A 25,985-nucleotide genomic window follows, 5' to 3' on the forward strand; every position below is an offset into this window, starting at 1 on the left:
CGCTTTGAAGTTGGGAACCACAGAAAACCAACTTCAGCGACCACCACTACGGCGATGGTGGGGTTTGAACCCGGGTCCTCGCGATGCGAGTCAGTCACTATGACCACTCAACCACCATAGCGGCCACATGTTAAAGTTGCCCAACCCACATGCAAAAATTAACAATTTTGATCCCACATTTTGATGTTACCCGACATCAGACTAATTTATTTTTCTTGATGGCTCACAAACAATAACAGTTGCCAGTTACAGTAAGTGTTAATGCACCGGCCACACTGTTTGTCTGCTGCTTTGTTTTTTGAGTTTTTTACCGATTTTGGTCGTTTTTTCTTGCTGATTGGGATTTGTGTGCTGCGGTTGGATTGACACACCTTATTTGTGCTGGTTTTGATGGTCAGGCGTGTCCTCAACTTCGTTATTTGTCCATTTGCTGTGACAATCCAGACCTACTTTGTTGTGTTGTGCTCGCAGACTATTCTCAACTGAGGTTGTGATGCGGTTCGTCGCCTAGCGACCAGTGACGTTTTGGTGCTTCCGATATTGACTCCGCACAATTTTCTTTCATCTTTCTTTTCGAGGTCTTGTTGAGGATGGCCGCTGAGCGCAATCTATCGCCCTCCGAGGGAAATTCTTTCAACAGCGATTTTTATAAGTTCTTAGACGAGATGTGCTCCATTTTTAATGGCATTTGTGACAAAAAATCTTCCAGAGTTGCCGAGAAGGAGCATTTCAATGCTCTGAAAGTGAATGTTATCAGGATATATGAGGATGCCCATGCTACGGTTACCAGACAGTTGTTCTTGGGGGCCGCGGCTCCCAACTCCAAACTAACTGGTATCGCTGAAACAATCGAGAGGAACTTTACTAAAGTCGAGGAGCGCTTCAATAAATTTAAGAGCACAGCGCATGCTATTCCTTCAATGCAACAGGACATCTCTACTTTATCTAAATTGTTACCAACGAAGCTGAATATTGCACCTGGTTAGAGTGATAACGTCTTGGTATTTGACCAGATTCCGGTTCCTTTCTATGCCCATGTTGCATACAATCTCCTTACTGCTTCAAATAACCTTCCTGATGGTTCTCCTGCTCACACTGACCTTCCTCTCACGGGCTCGGTATCGACTTTACGTGGCCCTGTTGCCCACAGCCAGCGCATTAGTGCTGCTCCTGCTCTGGGATTCCGAGCCGAGTTCAGGGTAGGAACCTCCACCTCGTCTCAAGTGATAGTGGTGCCGATAATTCGTAGGTATCACATCCTGGTGAACAGATTTTCCTCAGACATTTCAATCTCAGACATCCGCTGCTATCTGGATAATCTTCATTTTGAGTTCGATTGCGTCAAACTTAATACGAGGAATGCCTCTAGCTATGCCTTGTTCGTGTTAACTTCCACTAGTGATAACTTTGACTTATTGAGCCCTCCACTCTCGCCATCGGGCATCCACATAGGAGAATTCTTTGGTACTCCTCGTCATCTTATTGTTGACTCTCCTGTTGATCTGGCCAACATCAAGGATATTCCTCCTCCAGGCGACGTTGCTAATCAACAATGACTATATACAATGTGGTTTCTCACGGTTCCAAACAACTCCATCTGGATCTTCAAGCATCCCCAAAACGGGACTGATCAGCATTTTTATGAATCCTAGAAGTATAATGAATAAACTGGCCAATCTACACTATTTCATCTGTGCACATGACGTTGACATCTTGGGCATAGCCGAGTCTTGGCTGAATCAGTGCATTCCAACATCTTTAATAGGCCTACCGGGATATGAGGTATTTCGACACGATCAATCTTTTTCTTCAGGTGGTGGTGTGTGTCTTTTTATTAACATCAAACTCAAACCGAAGCTGGTCTTCAGGCCCCATACGAGCCACGAGGTTGAGATTGTGTCAGTGGACATCAATTGTCGAAATAATAGATGCAGGTTGATTTCGGCCTACGTACCTCCTAATAGGTCTTGCTCTACTGACTATTGGTCTATCTTTTGGAGTGAGCTCTCCCAGCTCTGTTCGGTGCACTTCCCGGTGGTTCTATTTGGAGATTTTAATCTGCATGGCATTGACTGGCCGACCGGTAGGTGTTCATCTGGTGTGGCATCGCGGTTCCTGGAATACTCTACTGAACTGGGTCTTGTCCAGCTGGTCCCCTTTCCTACAAGAGGAGTCAACTTTTTGGATCTCCTCTTCACAACGACCCCCTCATTGGTTCAAGACTTGTTTTAACTCCCCCCGTTCTGCTACAGTGACAACCCGCCCCACCTTCCACTTCATTTCTCATTACTTATTACCTCAGACGTACAATTTAATTCATTGTTAAATTACTTTAAGGCCAACTACTCTATGCTATCTTCTGTCGTCACCGAGGTCTACAACCAGGCACTGGCGGGTCTCATTCCAGCTGTGGATGCGCCCCCCCCCCTACTCTCTTTCGTCGCTCCCGAGATCATATTCCACCTTGTAGTATCTCCCGTAGATCAGATAGTTTTACGAATGTGCAACAAAAGAAAACTGTATGCCTGGCGCCATTTTAAGAACTTTCCCTCTCAACTTTCCAAAGATCATTACAAAAATATGTCACGGATATACTCAGACTATCTGCAGTATAGAGAGCGTTTGCATCTTCAAAAACTTTGCGAAGATCATGATCGCAACTATTTTTATAAAGATGTCTGCCATAGACTTTGTGCGACCAGGAGTATCCCTGTGCTGTCTCTGAATGACTCACCAATATCTGAAGACCTTGATAAGGCTAATATCTTAATTGACATCTTTTCTTGCTCCTACAGTCCTGTTGGACAGGGCTATGACCATTCCTCCAGTAATCTCGTGGAAGACCATCCGTTTTTTAATGACATGTTGAATACCCAGACAATACAGTCCATCATTTCCTCTCTTTCCACTAGTGCATCTCCGGGTCCCGATGGAGTTCCAGGAATTTACTTCAAACTCCTCTCCAATGTTATATATATCCGCTCCTCAGTTTTCTATTTTCCTACTTTTACATCCATGAGATTATACCTTATTCCTGGCACTCCGCAATTATTATTCTGGTCTACAAAAAGAAGGGTTCCGCCTCAGATCCAAGCAACTATCACCCGATTTCCTTGACTGACATCACCTGCAGAATTTTCGAAAGATGTATTGCCAATCGCCTCCTTCCATATGCAATTGAGATGGGTCTTATACCTCCTACACAATATGGTTTCATACCGGGCCGCTCATTACCTGTTCAGCATCTAGTCGCCCACAACAGTTGGTCTAGATCTATCGACGAAGGTCAAAATGTTGATGTAATCTATGTGGATTTTAATAAGGCATTTGATAAAGTCGACAGATCAATTCTTTTAAGAAAGTTAACCGATATGGGTGTTCCTGGCAAAATAGTCAGGACGATCCATGTCCTACTGTCAGACAGAGTCCATAGTGTCCGAGTTGCTGGGGCTGTGTCAGCGAGTTGCCCCGTACCAAGCGGCGTCATCCAAGGATCTGTGTTGGGTCCTATTCTATTCACCTTGTTCGCTAATGACATAGCTAAAGTCGTCTCTCCCATACCCATTCTACAATTTGCAGATGATATAAAGCTATTCTCAACGACGGACCACACAATGGGCCTCGAGACTGCCTGCTTTCTTCTCTTCTGTTGGAGCAGCCAGAACAATCTTCCTATTTCTATCGTCAAGAGTGGCTCTATGCATCTAGGCATACCCACCGACCCCGTCTGTTATCAGATGGGTCCTGAGGTTTTACAACACTTGACCATATGCTCTGATCTGGGTATTTCTTTATCCAGATCTCTCGACTTCCCTGATCATTATCGTAATATGGTATGCAGGGCCAATAGAGTCGCATATATGATACGTTTGGCGTACAGCAAGTGCGATATCCATACCTTGTCTTTCGCTTTTTGCACATGTCCGACCGATTCTTGAATACTGCTCGCAGGTGTGGTGTCCGTACAAAATTAAAGACATATTACTCATCAAGAGTCCCCAAAGGGCTTTAGTAAACTTACACAATATGGTATATTTACCTTCCGATAATCCTTTTTTCGAAGTCTTGGACAGACGACCTAACCTCCGTAGACACAGTCTTCAACTGAAAATTCCAGTGGCCAGAGGCGACCGCTACTTATATGGCTTCAGATGCCGTTCGGCTAGACTGTGGAACAATCTGCCTCATGACCTCGTTTCTGCCCCCTATGCTGGATTCGTCTCTTCCTTGGTTGATTTTAACTTTTCTCCTTATATGAAGTGTTTTTCCAATTGATTTATGTTTTTTTTTTATGTTTCTTGTTTGAATCTTACCAGTGTAAGTGCATCTGCCTACTGGGTTGTGTGATAAATAAATGAATAAAATGTTCAAGAGCCCACGATATGTTATAACCCATACTTCCCTTATATACCCACTTATTAATTTCCTCATACTTCCAATAAGGAAGGTTTTTACTTCATAAAAGAAACTCAACATTCTGATTTAAAAACAAATCCAAGTAATTAAGATATTTAAACTAACAATCTCTATAGTGAAAAATTTCTATAAAAAAATTGAATAATCTAAAAATTTAGATACTTTCGTGGATATTTAATTTTTTTTACATAACCCTTTAAGACCGGGAAATTTTTGAAAACATGAATGTTTGCTAAGTATCTCACCCGCACGATCGATCGGGCTTAAAGGGATAAGCTAGTTAAAATTTAATGGGAAAAAAAGTATATAATTTTCAGAAAAAAAACTATATCTTATGAAAAACTGTCTCTGAAAAAAACTTATTCAAATGAAACCTAAAAATTAATAAGTATAAAAGTAAGAGCAAATGTGCATGCCAATGTAAAAAAAATCAAAAAGTACGAGCCAAAAATAATATAAATAAAGTAATTGTTGCCACTAATGTAGAAGAAATATTGATTTTCGATACGTAGTAGTAGTTGTAAAATTTTTGCTTTACGTTGATTGGTCAAACGACGAACTGAGCGGAAGAACCGAACTGAACGAACCGAAAGCCCGGTTTTTTCTCTGCAACCCGTCACGTAATCCTAAGGACAATGGTTAACGAGAAGTGGAGAATGAATCTTGGGGAATTCTCCTTGAAGCTCTCTGTTAAGCAGCTCCTTAGTTAAGGACAAGTGTGGAGCAAGCATTTTCTAAGGGCAAGAGGAGAATTCACATCCAGGGTAGAGAGCAATGTAGGCATGTGTAGTGCTTTCAATGACTTAGTCATGTCAGAAAACCACATATTGTCAAAAAATCAGCATTGGTTCAGGAATGGGAAGCCATGTGTAACCAACCTCCTTTGGTTTTATGATCACATGATTAAAGCTTTGGTAATGGCAAAAATGTCGACATAGTTTATCTCGATTTCCAGAAGGCGTTCCAAATTTGTGTCTATTTTAAGCATTTTGTTAACATATATTTTTTCTTCATTTATGAATTGAATCATATTGTGATCAGAAACAAACCTGTATTATATGCATTTTCACAAATGCTATGTTCTTTTCTTTATTGGCGAGAGTTACATTTTTGATGACAATGCTTCCTTCTACTGAAGTATTGAAATTCAATTCAGATTTTCCTTCATGACTTAAAATAAATTCTGGTGACTTGCATGGAAAAACCATCTCAATCAAATGTGGATCACCATATGTAACGGCATTTGTACATGAAACAGTAGGTGAAACTTCAATCTTTGTCCTTAGTTCTCCTCTGCATTTAAATTTTGGCTTGAAAACAACCTGTTGATAAATAAATAAGAAAATTATGTTTGTAAATGTCAAGTTGTTTACCAAACACTCACTAGTTTGGATGGTTGATTTAATTGAAACTGCTGAAAATGTTGTTAAAGTAGCTGTGTGCATGTTGCCGCCAGATGTCATACCCACAGCCTTCTTTAATGACATAATCGCTATCAGTTTAAAAAAAAAATAAAACTCTCTCTCCACTTAAGATACGTCAGGTGATTTTTTTTTGCTTCTCTTTATGTTTTGTGATCTTTCGTAATTTTCCCATACAACATGAATATACAGTGAAACTCCTTCAAGATGGCCACGGAAAAACACATTTCAGAAGGTGTCAAAATAACGGTTTTAAAAATTTCACAAAAAAAAAAACTTGTGCTCAATTTATTCACAATGCCAAAAAAACAGATATATATATACAGTGAAACTTCGCTACAACCCCCAAAGCAGAGAATATGCTGAATTCTATGACGTACGTCGCAGAACAATCAGTGCTTCTGCATAACAATCTGGAAGAATTTTAAGAAAAATGTAGAAAACACTATTATGGTAATTTTTACAGCAGAAAATTTCCAGTCAACCAAGGGATTGTTGCAGAACAATGCAAAACTTCTGCTTTGGGGGATATAATATATCCCTCCACAGTGGTATTTTTTCAAATCTTGTTTCGAATAACTTATAGTCCGCAATGTTAAACTTCTCTCGAAACAACCATATCCTTTACTACACTATCTACCAATAAGTATTTGGACACCTGTGATAGAAAAGAAAAACTAACTTTATTCAAAATCAATAATTGGTAGAGCCTCCACGAGAGGCAATTACAGCGTGAACCCTCCGGGGCATACTTTCCACAAGTCCTTGTGTGACGGCTAGTGGTATTTTCTTCCACTCGGCTGGGAGAAGACATGTCAGTTCCTTCACCGATTTTGGACGGGTAGGGCACCCCTTAATTTGGCGATCCAACTCGTCCCAGAGGTTCTCGATAGGGTTGAGGTCTGGGCTCTGGGCAGGCCAGTCCATTCGATGAACCCCATTGGCACCATACCAAGCCTTGGTTAACCTCGCAGTATGACAGCTGGCATTGTCGTCCTGGAAGTAACAGGAGTCCACCCCGTAAAACTGCCACAACGTAGGAAGCACATTGTCATCCAAAATAGTGCAGTAGGCATCGGCGTTGAGCTTACTATGAATGGGGACAAAGGGTCCCAGTCCATACCAGGAGAAACACCCCCAGACCATAATTCCACCTCCGCCGAACTTGACTGTTGGCACAATGCATTCTGGCGGGAGATGTTCTCCAGGCAGACGCCAGACCCAGACCCTGCCATCCGAAAGGTAGAGGGTGAACCTTGATTCGTCGCTCCAAAGAACCCATTTCCACTGATCTACGGTCCAATTTCGATGTGCTTGCACCACATTAACCGAGCAACGCGGTTGGACTTTGTGATCAAAGGCTTATGGGCAGCAGTATGACCATGAAAACTAATCAGATGTGCTTCCTTACGGATGGTATTCATTGAAACAATACTCCAGGATGCCTGTTGAAACTCCTCGCGGATGAGGGCCATCGGTTGGGTGCGGTTCTTCCGAATTTCTCTGGACAGCACCCGTCGGTCTCTATCTCCCAGTTTCGTTGGTCTGCCGACTCGGGACAAATCCTGACAATCACAGCTCACCTTCCACTTCTTAATCACATAGGCCACTGCCGATTTTGGGTACTTCAGCTCGCTAGATATGTCCCTTAAGGATCGGTCATTTTTGTGATACCCGATAATTATACCTTTCTTGAAATCAGAGAGCTCCGAACTGCGCGGCATCTTGCATGCGACTAATGCCGATGTTGTTTCCTACACGATATATACTGGCTTAGGGCGTGACGTATCTCAGGACCGCAGATATCGTCATTTGCATAGGTGTCCAAATACTTATTGGTAGATAGTGTATAATAAACCCCTCTATAACAATATTTTTAGGAGAATTTTGAAACCGCTACAATGTTTAATAATTTTATTTATTTTTTGCTTCAAATATTCTTCAGTATGTTTTTTAACTCCTCTTGCATATTTCAGTTCTTTAAAGGACATCTAATAATATCAGTATTGTGCATCACCTAATCACCAAAAATGTTAGCTATCACTACTTTTTGTGTGATACATCAAAGTGGATTGCGATAAACCCCTTTACAGGGGCTATGCATCGATATGAATTTCTTTCATCAGCTAATCAATTAAAATATTTTACAGCATATAAATACTGAAAAGCAGGAATTTTTTTTTGGTGATACTAAACGTTGATTTAGTGAAGCTGCCAACAGCCACATAAATTTGATGGCATGTGATGATAATGTTGCCTTTTGATATAACGATAACTACTCAACGAAAATATTTTTTCTTGTATTTAGAGGAAGATGTACTCTCCACTTGTTAATAGAAGATCCAAAGAAAAACTGGCTAATTTTGTAGAGATACTGATTTTTGGAAAAATTCTCATCTCTGTTCCTACCAGGACTCAGATCCCTCAAACACTCTACAATCTAAGACTGAGACATAGTAAGATGGAGAGCAAAGCAACGAGGGGAGAAGAGATCCGAGCAGTGAAATCAAACACATTGATTCCAATGCGCCTAAATATAGTGGCGCACAATGCAGCAGAGGAATTCCACGACAAGCGATAAGAGCATCACATTCAAGATATTTTGTTTTCGCTGCTCTGCTCGCTTGTGTGTAGTTTAAAGGTGGCTTGTTTTCGCTGTTAAAAAGTGGTAGTGAGGTCAAAAATGTCACCAGAATCGTTGATGTTAAGTGCTCGACGTACTTCAAAATGGTGTGGACAATCAAATTGAAAAAGCAAGTATCCAATAGTTTTCATACATTTCCCTTCACAAAAACTTTTTTGTGCGCACATGCTTAACCAAACTAAAAATGATTTACACTGCTGGCCACCCAAATTGCAACACCAAGAAAGACAAGAGATATCGCCACAATATTTATTTTGTAGATAACATGTTGACCAAGCATCAAATGATTAAATTTATAGACTTCTGTGAAGTGTTGTTCCTGCCAAAATCAGTAGCCAGAGTAGCCGCCATTGTTGGAGATCACCGCTGCCACACGCCTCGGCATTGATTCAAAGAGACTTTGGATGTGTTCTTGGGGTACAGCAGACCAAGCAGCTTCCACGCGTTGCCAAAGTTGATCTGGTGTAGCAGCTGGGGATGTAATCTGGGTCAATCGTTGAGCAACCATGGACCACATGTTTTCTATCCGTGAAAGATCCGGAGAGCGAGCTGGCCAGGGAAGCAATTCAATCTGGCGATTGACGAAGAATCAAATTACTTCAAATCGTCGAAATCTCCAAGCCTTAAATAGCGCTTTGAAGTGGCGCCACAGGCGCGCGTGATGTGCGTCTGCATTGAAATTCTAAACATTTGCATATCTCACCTCCGCTAATGCATGTTGTAAATTTCATATTATTTGCATGCTTCCTTCAGGGTGTTGCATTTACGGTGGCCAGCAGTGTATATTTATATTAAATGATTAAACAAAACCTGTTGAATTACGATATCTCGCCAACTTTAGCAGTGACTTGGCAACTGAAATATGTAGTACCGACAAGTCAGTTCGTTCGTGATTAGTCCATATCTGTACTCGTGGAGACTGGGTTGTGTATTGTGTATGTGCTAAGCGTCATGTAACATGTTTTCTTTTTGTTTCACTTTACTATCAATTAAATTAATAATTAGCTATGAACCACTTTGTATTATTTTGCAAACTCTGTTATTAACTCTGCTACACCTTGCTTCTGTAAATTGCAAAAAACTGCTTGCTTCTGTAAATTGTTTTTTTTTTAAAAAAGCCACTTGGTTTAAACCAAACAACCTTGCTTGACGTAGATGTATATAGTCGTGGTCTTAAACTTCAATCTCTCACCCATGAGGGTGATAATTCAATTCTGCATATTGGAGAACTTCACACAGTTCTTTGCATAATACGTGCATTAAGTTCGTTCATAGAAAATAGTGCTCTGGATGACTCATGGATAGAATCAGATATATATGAACCAACAACAACAAAACAAATCATAGTTGGAAAATACAAATACACGGCCACAATAGGTAAAATGCCCAACGAGGTGGCTGAGAAAAAGATGCCCATATGGATGGCATATATTACTAAAATACAGCAACCCAATTAAAAATGCAATCACAAAAATTATAAACAATATATATATACATAAAATATTAAACAATGCCCATAAAATGTATTTATGGTTGTCATATTCTAAGTATGGATGGTTCCTCGATTTACACCAACATAGATGGCTTTTCTCAGCCAGAGATATCAAGGAAACAGTTATTTTCCGGATATTATGCTGAGGTGAGCTCGGAAAGAAAAGTCATCACGTCTCCGCCGGGACTCGAACCCAGGTCCTCTTGCATACCGGGCAAGCATGCTACCATCTACACCACTGGAGACACATGAATCTGCCTTCCAAATTTCACGCACTGTGTCGTGAGGCACTGAAGTAGAGGCATTAGTAGCCTCTCTTAACTTCAGGAAATGGCCCCCGGGTGGGACGGTTTAGAGAGATAATATAGATAATAATAGCATAATATCCGGAAAATAACTGTTTCCTTGATATCTCTGGCTGAGAAAAAAGCCATCTATATCTCTCTAAACCGTCCCACCCGGGGGCCATTTCCTGAAGTTAAGAGAGGCTACTAATGCCTCTACTTCAGCGCCTCACGACACAGTGCGTGAAATTAGGAAGGCAGATTCATGTGTCTCCAGTGGTATAGATGGTAGCATGCTTGCCCGGTATGCAAGAGGGCCTGGGTTCGAGTCCCGGTGGAGACGTGATGACTTTTCTTTCCGAGCTCACCTCAGCATAATATCCGGAAAATAACTGTTTCCTTGTTACACCAACATGTTTATCGTATTTCTTTTTAAACGTGTCAATTGTGTTACAATTTACTACCTCCGGTAGTAAGCTATTCCATTTATTGACAACTTTATAGAGAAAAAACTCTATTAGAGAAAAATTCCCTGCGACACCATAACCTTGCATTGTCCCTCACCAATCGATACTGGTGTCCCCTTGTAAAAGCAGTCGATTGGCGGTGTATTAAAAGTTCACAGTCCATCTTATCCATCCCATTGAAAACCGAACACTTCGATCATATCTCCTCGACACATGCGTTCATCCAATATAAACATATTCAAAAATGAACTCTCTCTTCATAACTCAAGCTGCATGCGCCATGAGGACAAGCGTGGCTCTTCTCTGCACCCCTTCAACCAAGTCTATGTTCCTCAACAGGAATGGACTCCAAACCTTACACCATATTCCAGTCCAGGACAAACTAAGCCTCGGAAAAGTGGAAGCATGACTTTAAGAGAACATGAAGACACCATTTTGAAAATAAAACTGAGCATTTTATTTGCTTTTTTACAACTGCTGAACAACGTTCAGAAAACCTAAGCCGCTCGTCAATGAGAATTCCCAAATCAGTCGCCCTACTTGTATCCGGGATAGTGACACCATTCAACTCGTAAGAGAAACATGGGTTGTTTGAACTAAAATGAGCGACCATGCACTTATCGACATTAAACTTCATGCTCCATTCATTTACCCATACTCTAATCCTGTTTAAGTTGGTCTGGAGCAACTCCCTATCGCTTTGATTTCCAACTACCCCCATTAACTTCACATCTACAAATTTGCTAGCAATTCCATCAATACCCTGATCGAGTTTATCAATAAAAAATGAAAAAAATATGGGGCCCAGAACACTTCCTTAATGAACTCCACTAGTGATGCCTGTCCAATCAGAGAATTCCCTGTTCATCCTAACCCGTTATAACCTCTCTCTCAACCAAGATTCTATCCAATTCAGCAAGTTGCTCCCAATCCAAATCTCATGTAAATGCTTCAAGAGTTTACCATGTTGGACCCGATGCCTTCTGGAAATCAAGGTAAACAACTTCTACATTTTTGCCCTTACCCAAAGACTTAGTCACATGATCATAGAAGCAAAGGAGGTTAGTTACACATGACTTCCTCTTCCTGAACCCATGCTGATTATCAGACAATACACTATTCTTGTCTAGCCAATTCATCAATTGCTTTTTGATAATAATTTCCAAAATTTTCATCACAGAGCTCATCAAACTTACTAGACGATAATTGGACAAAGCCTGTCTACTAACCTTTTTAAATATCAGAACAACATTATCAAGCTTCCAATCCCTTGGGACCATATCCTCAGCAACCTGTAAATCTGCGCGACTGGCCCCAACAATTCATGAGCACATTCCCTGGATAGATATCATGGTCCTGGTGCTTTGTTCACATGTAAATTTTTTAGAAGATTTAGGACATCCATATCTTCCACTTGAATATCACTGAGGATTTAATTACTCCGTGCAACACTCGTACATTTAATATAGTATTTTCTATGAAAAACCGACATAAAAAAAATCATTGAAAGCACTACACATATCTACATTACTCTCTACCCTAGACCCTCCTATCGAGAGGGGGCCAACTGTCCCCTTAAATTCATTATTAGCATACCTAAAAAATGAGTTTGGGTCGGAGCCAATGTTATCTGCCAACCTAGATTCAACTTCTTTTTTACCATCCCTTATCGCTTTCTTCTACACCCTTCTTTTGTCACTAATTAATTTCAGGTAACCTCATCCACTTTTATACACTCTGAATGTTTTTTCTTCTCAAAATAGAGGTTACACACGCTATCCGTGAACCATAGGGGGTGAGATGTACAAACACGCTTTTTTCGAACAAAGGGTATGACGTCGTGCAAAACAGAGGACAGCTTCGTACTAAATTCTTCCCATTGACTTACCACCCTTACTGATTCTAACCGGTTTTAGAAAACTTTTGCTAACCTTCCTTTCAAAACATCAAAGTTAGTTCTCCAAAAACAAGGAACTAGTTTTTTGTTAGCAACCATACCCGAAGAAAAGTTAGTGAAAACTGACGGCACGACAATCACTGGAAAAAAACTCATCCCCCACCGAAACATGTTCAACAAGATCCTCAGAACTAGTAAGAACTAAATCCAAAATAGCAGTACCCCTAGTGGCTTCTGATACATGCTGATACAAAAAATTTTCGAGCACCAACTTGAGAAAGACTCTTTCATATTGATCTCTAGCTGAAAGATTCTCCCAATCTATATCCGAGTAATTGAAAAATCCCTAGCATTACCACCCGCTTACGCATGTAGGAAATTTCATCATGAAGTTTGGCGATATATAGTTTGGATCCCTATTCGGTGGATTGTAACAAACCTTAACAATAAGTTTATGATGTCGTTTGTTTTCAAGCTCAACCCATATAGTTTCAATATCACTTCTCTGCACGTTACACTCTCTAGCCTTAAAACATGATTTCACATATATCAACACTCCACCCCATTTCCTATCACATTTATTTCTTAAAAAAGTATTGCATCCTCAGATGTGTAAGAAAGATTCATCTTCATCTTTTGCCTATGATTCTGTAGTGGCTATAAGATCCAGGCCCTCCACAGGTATCATAGTTTCTAAAAAATTTCTTATTATCCAAGCTCCTGGCATTTATTAGCACACATTCTAATTTGTCCTGAATAAAGAAGATAAGTTTTAGAAATAGATTACCTTTTGGGTTTGATAATACGATTAAATAATCGACGTTTAGGCATACCCAAAATTCCAAAACGAACACGGCTATACGCGTTTCAGAACTATATGAAGTTCCTTCATCAGTAGCAGAAACAAAGAAGAAAGAAAATATTGAAAAAACTCCTTATAGCGGGAGTTACTTGCTGTTGTAGACAAAAGTCAAATTCAAAATGAACCGGCAACAAAAAAGCAAGAGGACGGAAAAAAGAAGAAAAATGGCGGAGCCAATCACAACCGAGAACGTGATAGTGATGCTGAGGGAGAAGAATAATTATTGTAGAAACTGTTGCCAGATTTTTGAGAAGGGTGGTGTGCTAGATAGGTCATTGACCAACTGGTTTGTGTTTTTGTTGATGTGGAATGATTCGAAGAAATCCAAGTCAGACGGTGAGGGACATTTTTGGATGATTTTGGCAGAAGAGAAGTCAAATTTATGGTCAAAGGACCAGCAGTGTTGGGCTATGGATGAGCGGTTAAGGTCTTGGTTGCTTATGTATCTTCTATGCTCATTTAAACAGTATTTTAGGGCACGTTTAGTTTGGCCTGTACATGAAATGCTGTAGATGCCGCAGTTGTTGAGTGTGTCAATGGGATCTTTGTAAACTAAACGTGCCCTAAAATACTGTTTAAATGAGCATAGAAGATACGTAAGCAACCAAGACCTTAACCGCTCATCCATAGCCCAACACTGCAAAAACACAAAGCAGTTGGTCAACGACCTATCTAGCACACCACCCTTCTCAAAAATCTGGCAACAGTTTCTACAATAATTATTCTTCTCCATCAGCATCACTATCACGTTCTCGGTTGTGATTGGTTCCGCCATTTTTCTTCTTTTTTCCGTCCTCTTGCTCTTTTGTTGCCGGTTCATTTTGAATTTGACTCTTGTCTACAACAGCGAGTAACTCTCGCTATGAGGAGTTTTTTCAATATTTTCTTTCTTCTTTGTTTCTGCTACTGATGAAGGAACTTCATATAGTTCTGAAACATGTATAGCCGTGTTCGTTTTGGAATTTTGGGTACACCCAAACGTCGATTATTTAATCGTATTAAGAAAAGTTTTATTACAGCCTTACTGCCTGCTCCAGATGCTATAATGGAACTAACTACATGTGGCTGTAATGCTAGTATGTGTCAACCTGGGAGGTGCTCTTTTGTTAATACACAACTCCTTTGTACAGAAATGTACAAATGTGAAGGTGATGAAGAAAAATGCATGAATTCGTGACCACGTACTGTCAATGTATCTGATGGTGATTCTTCGGACTACAATTTGACTAACTGAACCAAAATGTATATTATTCACTACACTACATTATGTATACTAAAGTTAGATTAAATTCATGCAAATTTCTGATCACTTTAATGAGGAAAATATCATTATTCTACAAAGTATTTGTAATGTTCATTTATTTGCTACAACAACAATAAACGTCTTAAGGGGTCACATACCCTTTAATATGGGGAAAAGTTAAAATATCATTAAACCTACTATTTAACAGTTGATTTATTAGAACTTTTTCCCACAATTTTTGATTTAATATGCTATCTTATGCCAGTATAAAATTTTACACATCTTTAACACCTAATTTTCCAAAAAATTCATCGAAAACAGCTTGCGTGCATGATAAAACGACGACATAAATGTAACCATACAATATTGAAATTAAAATAGAGAAAACAGTTCAATTCATAAAATGAACTAAAAGAATGAAATTTCATTGACTCATTCTTATTTAATATTTAAGTAAAAATTAAAAAAAAAAAATTCATATACACTCAAACCTGTTTTTATGTGATTTTTTTTTTTTGTGAGATTTTTTTGTTTGTGCGATTTTTTTTTGTGCGGTATATGAAAACTTCAATCAAATTAGAACATAATTGACGAAGTTATCAATAAAAAAAAATTGATAGGTCTGATCGGATATTTAGTGTTTTCGATTTTGGATATTTCATCACATCGTTACGCTAGCACATGGCATCGGCGGAGGTTTAATACTTTCAGTGAAAATGATCTTGTCGAAATGATTCAGGATGAAACCGTAAGGGATGATGACATTATAAATTACGTAACAGATGTTACTGACGGTCAAGAAGAACCCCATTATATGACAGCAGATAAAATCTATGCAGGACTCCAACTTTGCAGTAAATTAGAAGGTCATTTTCTTGCAATCGATGTAAATTCTGAAAGAACTTCAAAATTCCAAAAAGAGCTTCAATCTTGTATATCTGGATACCGAGACATATACAAGTGTCTAGTGAAACAACAGTCGTCCCAAAAAATGATCACCGACTACATGGTAACTGAAAAAAAGTCACCTCTAAACGAGTGCGAGGTAGTATCTTCAAGTGACGAAAGTGATTTTGAACCAGTTTACCACAAGAAAATTTGTGTATTGTCAGACTACGAAGGATAATGGTTATACATTTTGAAAAGTTTTGTATGTGTAAAATAAGTATATATGTAAATAAAATATTTAAAAATGTTCGCATGTGAATTTTCTAAATCAGATTCCAAAAGGTTTGGCGAGATTCCAAGTAGCTGCCGAGCCTCGTTTCTTGATTTTGTTTAAAAAAGCAATTTCTAGTTATTTCATAAGGTTTTGAGTTATTTTCTACGTGAGACTTTTTTTATGCGGTCCCTATCCACCGCATAAAAAAAATACTTTTTAAATGTGTTGCGAAAAATATTTTTTATAGCTACTCGTGAAGTTTTGTGCGATTTTTTTTATGCGGTCCCTATCCACCTCACAAAAACAGGTTTGAGTGTATATATATGTATGTGTGTGTGTATGGATCTGAAATCTTTTCGTTCATTTTATAAAATGAACTGCTTTCTTCATTTTAATTTAAATATTGTATGGTTACATTTATGTCATGCCATTTTATCATGTGTGCAAGCTGTTTTTAAGGCATGTTTTTAAATTTTTAAAAAAATTGAGTATTGATGATATGTAAAATTTTTTAATGGAATAGGATAGCATATTTAATCCAAAGTATGTGAAAAAATTTCAATAAATCAATGGTTAAATATTATTTTTAATAATATTCAACCAGAACTTTCCCTATGTTAAAGGGAATGAGACCTATTTTTTTATGTTCCCTATACCTTAATGTAATGTATATACTATATATAGGGAACATATATACCTTGGTGTACAAAATTTATATAAACTTTCAGCAGGACCTTTATTTTCAACGTATGCTCCTACACTATAGTTCAAAGTTTCTCAATTTTAATTTGGTAACATCTGTATACATTCATTTTATTTTTTTATGGTCATTTCTTTTGAGAGCTTATAAAGTAAGAGATTTTTGGCAGAAAAGTTCATTATTTAAAGTTAAGTTTTTACTTATTAAAATATTTTTTTTAAATAATAAACAAGCAAAATATCTATAATGTCTAGAGAACAAATGAAAATATTCAATTCACAACTCTTGACTATAATTATATTGTAGGAAAATATTAATGCTATATTTAAAAAAAGGGTAAAAATTAACTCTTACAACAAATGATTTTTTTAAAAAATTTGAGTTTTACTTTAAGAAACACCAATTTTTTTAATTTTGTAACGAGAGTCATGTTTGTGATGCATGATGTATGACATCATTTTGAGTTACATTTGTATAAATCCTGCTTATAATTTCCATCATGCTTGTAAGATACTTAAGTGGTTTACTATTTAAACCCAACCATTTAAATTTCAAATTAAGCCTTTTTTTTTCATTAGTAAACTAAAAATTGGCCACCAGCTTCAGCTGCAGAAACACAGAGAACAATAAGAGGAATTAAAGTTAGGAAGCTATGACACTTCAAAAGAAAAAACACTATGTTTCAATGCAAAAGTACAAACTTAATAAAGAGAAAAAATTGAAAAGTATTCTAGTGGTATTGCAAAAAAAATTAGCATCAGAAGAAAGAAGATGAGGGAAAAGAGTAACAAAGGTTTGACAACTCAAAAAAAAAAGAATAAAGTTTAGTTGAAATACCATCTTCAGAATCATACAGTTGTCCTAATACTTTTGGTAAAGCTAAAAGTAATTTTCCAAGTACATCACACCATAAAAAATTGTAGTAAAGCAGCTTTTTGACAGATTTTGTGTAGCTGAACATTCAGCTTTATGGAAGCAATAATGTTAGTCACATGCCTACAGAATGTAAAGATATTGTCACAATTTCGGAAGATGGTGTGAAATCAAAAGTTCAAGCTTGTCATCTTCAATTTTCCTTGAAAGAGGCTCATCAGTTGTTTGAGTGGTTGTAAAAAGCAGGTTTTGCAAATTGAGGACAAAACATATCCTTTTGAGCAGTAAATTACCTTATAATGTTTGTCTACTTATGTACCACAAGAACTTCATTGGTCCAATCATTATTTTACACTATTACAATGAGAAAGTTCTGACTTATTCATATTGTTTTCACGAAGAAATCATGTGCAAACCGTGAAGTAAAAATTTCTGGCTCGTAAAAATATGTAATATAGATCTTGACTTGGCACAGATTTGGACAAATACATCTGCAAATGCAGGGATCAAAAAAATACATTGCATCAAGAGCAAAAATGGGAAACCAGCAAGTTATTTATCAAAGAGTGACCAGCATGAGAGCGTCTCTGACTCATCCCTTGATCAATTGGGAAATGTTAAACTTGGTGGAGGTTATATATGATGAACTTTTGCACTCTGGAGAAGTAAGGAATATTGTTGGAACTAATTTTGATGTGTATGTCATGGTACCAGCTGGCATACACTGGAAATAGCCTTCAACAGAAGATAAAATTTTTTATTCACGAAATATTCTGATTCGTAAATTACCATCACCAAATAAATACAAAAGGGCGTTATTCTTTTTCCGGAGATTTTTTTTAATGTATATACACTGCTGGCCACCGTAAATGCAACACCCTGAAGGAAGCATGCAAATAATATGAAATTTACAACATGCATTAGCGGAGGTGAGATATGCAAATGTTTAGAATTTCAATGCAGACGCACATCACGCGCGCCTGTGGCGCCACTTCAAAGCGCTATTTAAGGCTTGGAGATTTCGACGATTTGAAGTACGGCAATTGTGTTTTTCTTGTGGTTTTTTCAAAAAAACGATCAATTATGCCTCGTAGAAAACAGCGATCATCTTTTGATCAAGTATCCGAGTTCGACAGAGGAAGGATAGTGGCCTACCGAGATTGTGGATTATCTTTCAGGGAAATCGGTAGTCGTGTTGGACAAAACCAAACAACTGTAATGCGGATATGTGATCGTTGGATGCAGGAGGGTACGACGGACCGACGTGTTCGATCGCATCCACCTCAGTGCACCACTTCACGTGATGACAGGCGTATTGTGCGTATGGCAGTGACGGATCGCTCAGCCACATCACGAACCATAGCACAGCACATTCAGTCTGTACCGCATCATCCAGTGTCTGCGCGTACCATTCGACGGCGTGTACAGCAGAGTGGTCTGTCCGCAAGACGTCCATTGCTTCGTTTACCCTTGACCCAGAACCACAGACGTCTCCGCCGCCAATGGTGTGATGAAAGAAGGATGTGGACGGCACAATGGAATGAAATTGTCTTTACTGACGAGTCACGCTTCTGTCTGCAACACCACGATGGTCGGATTCGAGTCTGGAGACACAGTGGAGAGAGGATGCTGAACAGCTGCGTTATGCACCGCCACACTGGTCCTGCACCGGGTATTATGGTATGGGGCGGTATTGGATATCACTCTCGCACTCCTCTAGTACGCATTGCCGGTACTTTAAAAAGCCAGTGCTACATCTCCGAGGTGTTGGAGCCAGTTGTCCTTCCTTACCTTCAGTGCTTGCCCACAGCCATATTTCAACAGGATAATTGTCCAAAGGTTCTTCGTCAATCGCCAGATTGAATTGCTTCCCTGGCCAGCTCGCTCTCCGGATCTTTCGCCGATAGAAAACATGTGGTCCATGGTTGCTCAACGATTGACCCAGATTACATCCCCAGCTGCTACACCAGATCAACTTTGGCAACGCGTGGAAGCTGCTTGGTCTGCTGTACCCCAAGAACACATCCAAAGTCTCTTTGAATCAATGCCGAGGCATGTGACAGCGGTGATCTCCAACAATGGCGGCTACTCTGGCTACTGATTTTGGCAGGAACTACACTTCACAGAAGTCTATAAATTTAATCATTTGATGCTTGGTCAACATGTTATCTACAAAATAAATATTGTGGCGATATCTCTTGTCTTTCTTGGTGTTGCAATTTGGGTGGCCAGCAGTGTATTTCACTTTTGCATATAATTTTTTAATATATATACTCCACTTTACATACCTAGAAAATATACTTAACCCCAGATTTTTGGAATGGGAATATGCAATCAAGTTGAAATGTAATGTATGATATGATATAGATCTTTTGTAAATAAATTTTTATTTCTTTATTAAATTTCTGTATGAAAGACCTTTTTGGGTGGCTATATTTATTCCTTAGGTAATATTGTAACTATTTAATTAGTAATTTGTAACTATTCTATTTTAGATTTAAAATTTTTTGTTAATTGTTTTTACGGTGACTCGTTGAAAAAAAAAAATCACAAAAAACAGTGTTTAGCTTCTGAATATGCACACAATGGGTTTTAATGATATTGCACACTAAAATATGCATGGAAAAGGTTCAAATAATCCAAAATTAACTTTCAGAATCTGAGGGGATTTATTCAACAATTTCAAAATTCACAAGTGTAATGTGAGTCACACCTAAATAATGAATTAGAAAATTGAATCACATTAATAACCAAATTTTGTTTTACATGAAGTATATATTAGTAATGTTAGCCATTAACATTAGCAGTGAAATTCTATAAATTCCTTATAGGGGAGCACAGAAATATTTAAGTTTATGTAACTATAAAAATTGACTTCCCTTTTTCTTTAACGTGAATCACGATCAGAAAAATGACTAAAAAGTCTTATTTTTTTAAAAAGTTAAAAATTATGATACCAGCACTCATAAATCTATCCTCCTATTCACAAAAAAAGTTGGTTCATTAATCTTAATAGGAATTTTATTTACATTCAGTTAAATTTGAAAAAAAGTGTCTGATTGTAACACGAGTAACGTGGAATTGCCCATTGCACCCTGCAGCATTTTAACAAAAATAAAACATCCTTGGTAATCCTGTATTTTTGCTTACATCTTTACCCTGAGTATATACAGGGTGATTCAAAACACGACGTACAAACTTTTAGGGGAGATACAAAACAAAAACGGAACAGAATCACACATAGGAATGTATTAAAGTATATTTATCTTATATAGTTTTGTTTTTGCATTTTCTACCTCCCCTCGAAATTTGTACATTGATTTTTGAATCACCCTGTATTACACACACACATTTTAATATAAAAAACATTTATAATACAATAATAGTGATCATGTATTCCCAAGAGATCATTATAATCTGTCCAGGGAATTTGTTAGTGTTAGTAGACATCCATGTCCGAACCAGGATGTTTGAAAAATAAATCCTTAGCAAATAACTTGATGAAATTTGGAAATTAGCAGAAGCTAACAAAAAAAAAAACATTAATAACAATAAAATCTATAAACTTACTTCAGCCTCCACTGTATCACAACTGTTAACACACAATAACTTTGATACTCTGATTCCTGCAACAGTTCCTTCTGCAGACACAGGCAATGACACCCCGTTAAAAACAGCAGAGACAATGCGTAAGTGGTAATACAGTGTTGCATCCATGGGATTATGCAAAAAGAACTTGGTTTTTGATATAAACCCTGTATATGTCAGATCACAAACTATTTTATGAGGAGCTCTCACATACATTCTTGAATCACTGGATATGTAAGCAGACATACAACTTCCTACAAAGAAAGTTATATATATACAAACTGTTGTAAATACTTGAATGCAATTTTTTGAAGAATAAATGCTGCTTGGAATGAGCCATTTTTATTAATAAAATATAAAAAAATTATATAAATCATATTATATTCTAAAATAAGTAATATCAAACTATTTTTACTCAGGGTATGAAAAAAAATCATGATTTTTTTCTACTTAAATCAGATTTTTTCGATTAAAATTAACTGATTGGATTGGATTTTGATTTTTGGCGAAAGGACCAATTTGGCCAAACTGTGCCATAACAAATGATTATATAAAAATAAGAAAAACTCCTTTTGTGTCATGTCAAAAAAATAAAACTATGCATGATAAAAACAATGTGAAACGTAAAACAATGACATGAATGGTAAAAACTATAATTTGTCATATAAACCAATGACTTTGACAATGAGGGCACTCTGGTTGACTCTCCTGTAATAACAAATATGACTGCGTGAGGCGACTGTGTCCTATGTGCAACCGGGCAAGCAGAACTTCCTCTTTTCGGTTAGTTCTGCGGCTCGAACGCCAATGGCCAAGTGTGGGCTTGATGGCATGAAGTTTATTATTTATTTGACTGTTCCAATGATCCTGCCAGCGGCGATGCATCACTTCTCGGAGGATTGAGAAATGGTCACTGGCAGGTACCAAAAGGCTATTGTCAATGTTAGTTGTTGTACGAGCTGCATTGTCTGCTTTCTCATTGCCTGGTATTCCAACATGACCTGGTGCCCAATAAAATTTTACTGTGGTACCGTGATGGATGAGGTGATGCAGTTCATGAAAAATGGCATGAATAAATGGATGAATGTGAAAAGTAAAAGAACACAGTGCTTGCAATGCGCTGAGAGAATCGCTATAAATGATGCATCGTCGGTGGCGTTTGCATCATATATGACGTAGAGCCGGAAGTATTGCGTATAGTTCTACCAAATAAATAGAGAATGTGTCGGGAAGTTTGAAAGATGTCTCGTCACAACAGATGTAGGCACAACCAACATGCCCAGGGCTTTTGGAGCCATCGGTATACAGATATGGGGAAGTACCCGTTGTACCTAAATGACAGTTATTCTTTAGGCCTAAAGAATAACTGTCGATACATGACATCTGCTGTGGTGGCTCTAGAGAATGATGATAATGATAGAGAGGCATTTGGCAGAGACTGCTCCCATGGTGCCAGTTGCCAAGCTGATCTGCTGTATATTGAGATTCAAAGAGGAAGGAAAATGGTTCGACGTTTGTTTTTCAATTTGTTCCGACTTCCGGCAGTATGAGGGAGAATTTGTGAAAAAAAATTCATAAATGACTTCAAATAAAAAGAAAAAGTACACAACGTTATACTTATCACCACGAAATTATCGTCGAAAACACCAGGAAACCTCTCAGCTACTACTTCCAGAATGCATGTGAATAATCATTTCAGCATTCTTTATATTTACAGAAGACAAATCTCAACGATGATTCGATAAATGAAATCAAACACTGATTGCATGCACCATGAAAATTGAGACAAAAATGTCTTGTGCATCTCTTTTCTGCGCATACACAAATTATACATCATGTTGTACAATGGAAAAGTGAAGGAAATTTTTTTTAAGAAATTAAAAAAAAGTATTTTAATACTTTTAACATGCCGCTGTGGTGGTCGAGTGGTTATAGTGACGGACTCGCGATGCGAGGATCCGGGTTCGAACCCCACAGTGGTGGTCGGCTGAAGTTGGTTTTCTGTGGTTCCCAACTTCAAGGCGCAAATGCGAGCCGATCTCCCCGTTAAAAAGTCTCGCCACAGAGAGCAACAGTCCTACAATGATAAATCATTCAATCATAACACTTCACTCATAGTTAGAAAATCTGGTGGCAGATGGCAGCACTACACATAACAAGCATTACAGAGGAAACAAAAAACTTCACGTCAGGTTTCACTACACGTACACGCACATTCTGGCATGTAACGATTCGTTGGGGGTTCCGGGGGGGGGGGGGGTGCATGCGTGGTGTAGCAGTAGTAGGTAGGGCCTCCAAAAAATGGCTCGGGGCTCCATGACGTTCTTAAGTTAGCCACTTCGTTGGGCAATTTGCCTGTTATGGCGTTGTATTTGTATAAATCACTATTTATTTTAATTAGCGTGTTTTTTTTAATTACTTTTCCACACTGCCAACGGTAAAAGCCCTCATCCACCCTCTCATAGGCGTAAACTTGTATCCGGCCCACGTGCCCAAGCCCCTCCAATAATTTTGAAGGACCGGCTCAGTCCCCTCCCCAAAAAAAAAACATTCGCGTAGATACGTTTCCCATATTTAGCTCTGAAAAACAATTTTTATGATTAAAAAAATTGTCCCAAAAAAAAGTTTAGTAAACAAAATCTGCTCGAAATGTTATTTCAATACTTTTTTTTAAAACTGCAATCGACTTGTCCTTGGCTTTCTTTTTTGTAACAATTTCTGGTATTTCTCTCACGGTCAGCGACGACACTAGATCTCCAATTATCATTCTCTCTCAGTGCTGATCATAGCTGCCCCAAAGCCATGCGTCTCTGGATGACATCTGGAGATATGGGATTGAGGTGCTTTGGTCCTTTCTTGTTCCCACTGTTGGAAAACTCAGAAGCATCTCTTCTTTTGTTTGAACGTGACCCTTGGGGAAGGAGGCTTCCAGACAATGCAGGAGGAGAGCCATATTTTACTTATCGAGTCCGGGAGCCCAGGGCAAAACATTTTTGACAAAATACTGTATGACTAATAACACTGAGACAAATAAACAATAGCTAAATGAAATGCAGTGAAACCTTGATATAACAAAAATCATTGATGTACAGTAAGACCTCAGTATAAGCTAAACCACTCTTACCATCAACACTCCTATAATGTCAGTTTCTCAAAATTCTGCTAGCTTAACTGGCAAAAGGTTTACTCGTTATTAAATCACCCTGTTAATTAATTCATATTTATTCGGTACTCAGGTGTGACGTTATACAGAGGTCTGACTGATGTTGGAATAGCGACGGACTCGGAAAAGCGGTTTGTTGCAAGGAGCGGATCCCTCCGAGATTCAGAAATAAAAATTTGTTATAAGCATATATTTGTAATTGTTGCCACAAATATTGAACACACATGGCTCTCACATCCTAGAGCAGGACCCCTAGGCTGAGATCTTTTGCAGGGCCCATTATGGTGAATTTATATCGTGAAAAAACAAAAAATGATGCGAATTGTCCCAGGCCCTGTCAGCCCCACCCTTGTGAGGGCCATGAACATCTGGCGCTTGCGGGAGTCTGCTTCATTTATCCCCGGGGTTGACAAAACCCGGTTGTGCTTAAAGCTCGTGTCTCACGATTCTTGGTCGACAACACAGGGTAAGGTAATTAAAAAGTAAAAGATAATAAAAAAAGTCTGTTTTTTGGATGTAAACCGCAAAAGCCACAGCCAGCGTGAAGGAAATCCTGTACTTGTTTGGAACAAACACATGCCGGCTGTGGTTTTTGCGGTTTTATGTCCAACAAAGACTTTTTATTATCTTTTACATTAATTACCTTACCCTGGGTCGCCGACCAAGAATCGTTATTTCGCTTGGGTACTGCCCGTTATACAATATGCTATCACAGTTTGGGATGGCAACTACGAGACTAATGTTGGTGTAACGGATCAGGATGACATCCTTTTCCGTTACTTTTACATTAAATTATTATTTTGTATGGGGATTCTCCCGGGGGAGATATCACATGGTCTCGTTATATATTGTTATTATATTTCTTACTTACCTGTTTCAGCGGTTGGCTGCAGACTTCCGCCAGAATAATTATTTTGCTGTTTTTTGTGTTTTCAGTGTTTAATGTGAAAGGGGTGATTGGAGAGTCTGGCCAGCTCACCCTGTTACATTTAATGTTGCCACTGAAAAATTTGAAATAACTTGACCTTGTTTTGTATGCAAATTATTTTTTGTGACTTGTTAAATTTTTAGCGAGAGACGGAGTGTTGCCGGTGGACGAATGGTCCTAATTTAAAAAAGGTTTACGATGTATAAAAGTGTGTCTCTCGTTCTCACTAATCACATTCATTCCAGTATTCACTTCTTGCTTTTGCTACTTGAATAGCTAACTCTCCTTATTCTCGGCTTCGGTCGTGAAACTTAAAAAAAAATTGTGATTTGAATAACTACCTTTCTTGTTCCCAGTGGGTCCGGCGAAGATATTGTTTTTATGAAAGCTAAATAACTACTTAACGAGTCTTGCAGTTCAACCCGTGACTGGTTGCCCTCTCTAGCAGATGAAACCTTGAATGGTTTGGTTCCTGATGAAACTTCTAGTCTAATGCTACAGAATCGTCCAGTACCTCTACCATCTTCGACGTTCAACTGGCTGGGCTCCGGTGGACTTTCATCGATGATTGCTCAGAGATCTACCTGAAAATCGGTTGCTGGCGACTTGCTCTGAAACTTGGGACACTGTTCTTCAGTTGATTTCAATGACGTGGATGGATCTACATCGCTATCGTGTCTAATGCACCCTCTTGGTCTGTGAAAAGAAAGGTGATGTCCGGCTAAATGGACATGGACTTCAGTGGTGAGATCCACGGATTTAGATAACTAAAACTGATGTTCGAATAATTGACTTTACGCAAAAAGTTTGTTTTAATAAATGAGTCTAATTTAATGTAAAATAAC

General features: G+C 38.4%; 1 protein-coding gene across 2 annotated transcripts in view; it reads right to left on the bottom strand.

Annotated features, from left to right (window-relative positions):
• LOC149074672 (uncharacterized) overlaps positions 1 to 25,985 on the bottom strand; it is a 363,805-nt gene that overhangs the window by 144,814 nt on the left and 193,006 nt on the right. For both annotated transcript variants that reach the window (XM_089247127.1, XM_089247128.1), the window contains exons 14-15: positions 21,032 to 21,303; positions 5,466 to 5,738 (exon numbers count right to left, since the gene is read on the bottom strand). In XM_089247127.1, coding sequence (XP_089103253.1) covers positions 5,466 to 5,738; positions 21,032 to 21,303 — 545 coding nt within the window. The remainder of the gene's footprint in view (positions 1 to 5,465; positions 5,739 to 21,031; positions 21,304 to 25,985) is intronic.

Source organism: Pholcus phalangioides, unplaced genomic scaffold, assembly GCF_987345545.1.
Source record: "Pholcus phalangioides strain wild (caught in Gottingen) unplaced genomic scaffold, Ppha-v1.0 ptg000017l_1, whole genome shotgun sequence".
Classification (NCBI taxonomy): Eukaryota; Metazoa; Arthropoda; class Arachnida; order Araneae; family Pholcidae; genus Pholcus; species Pholcus phalangioides.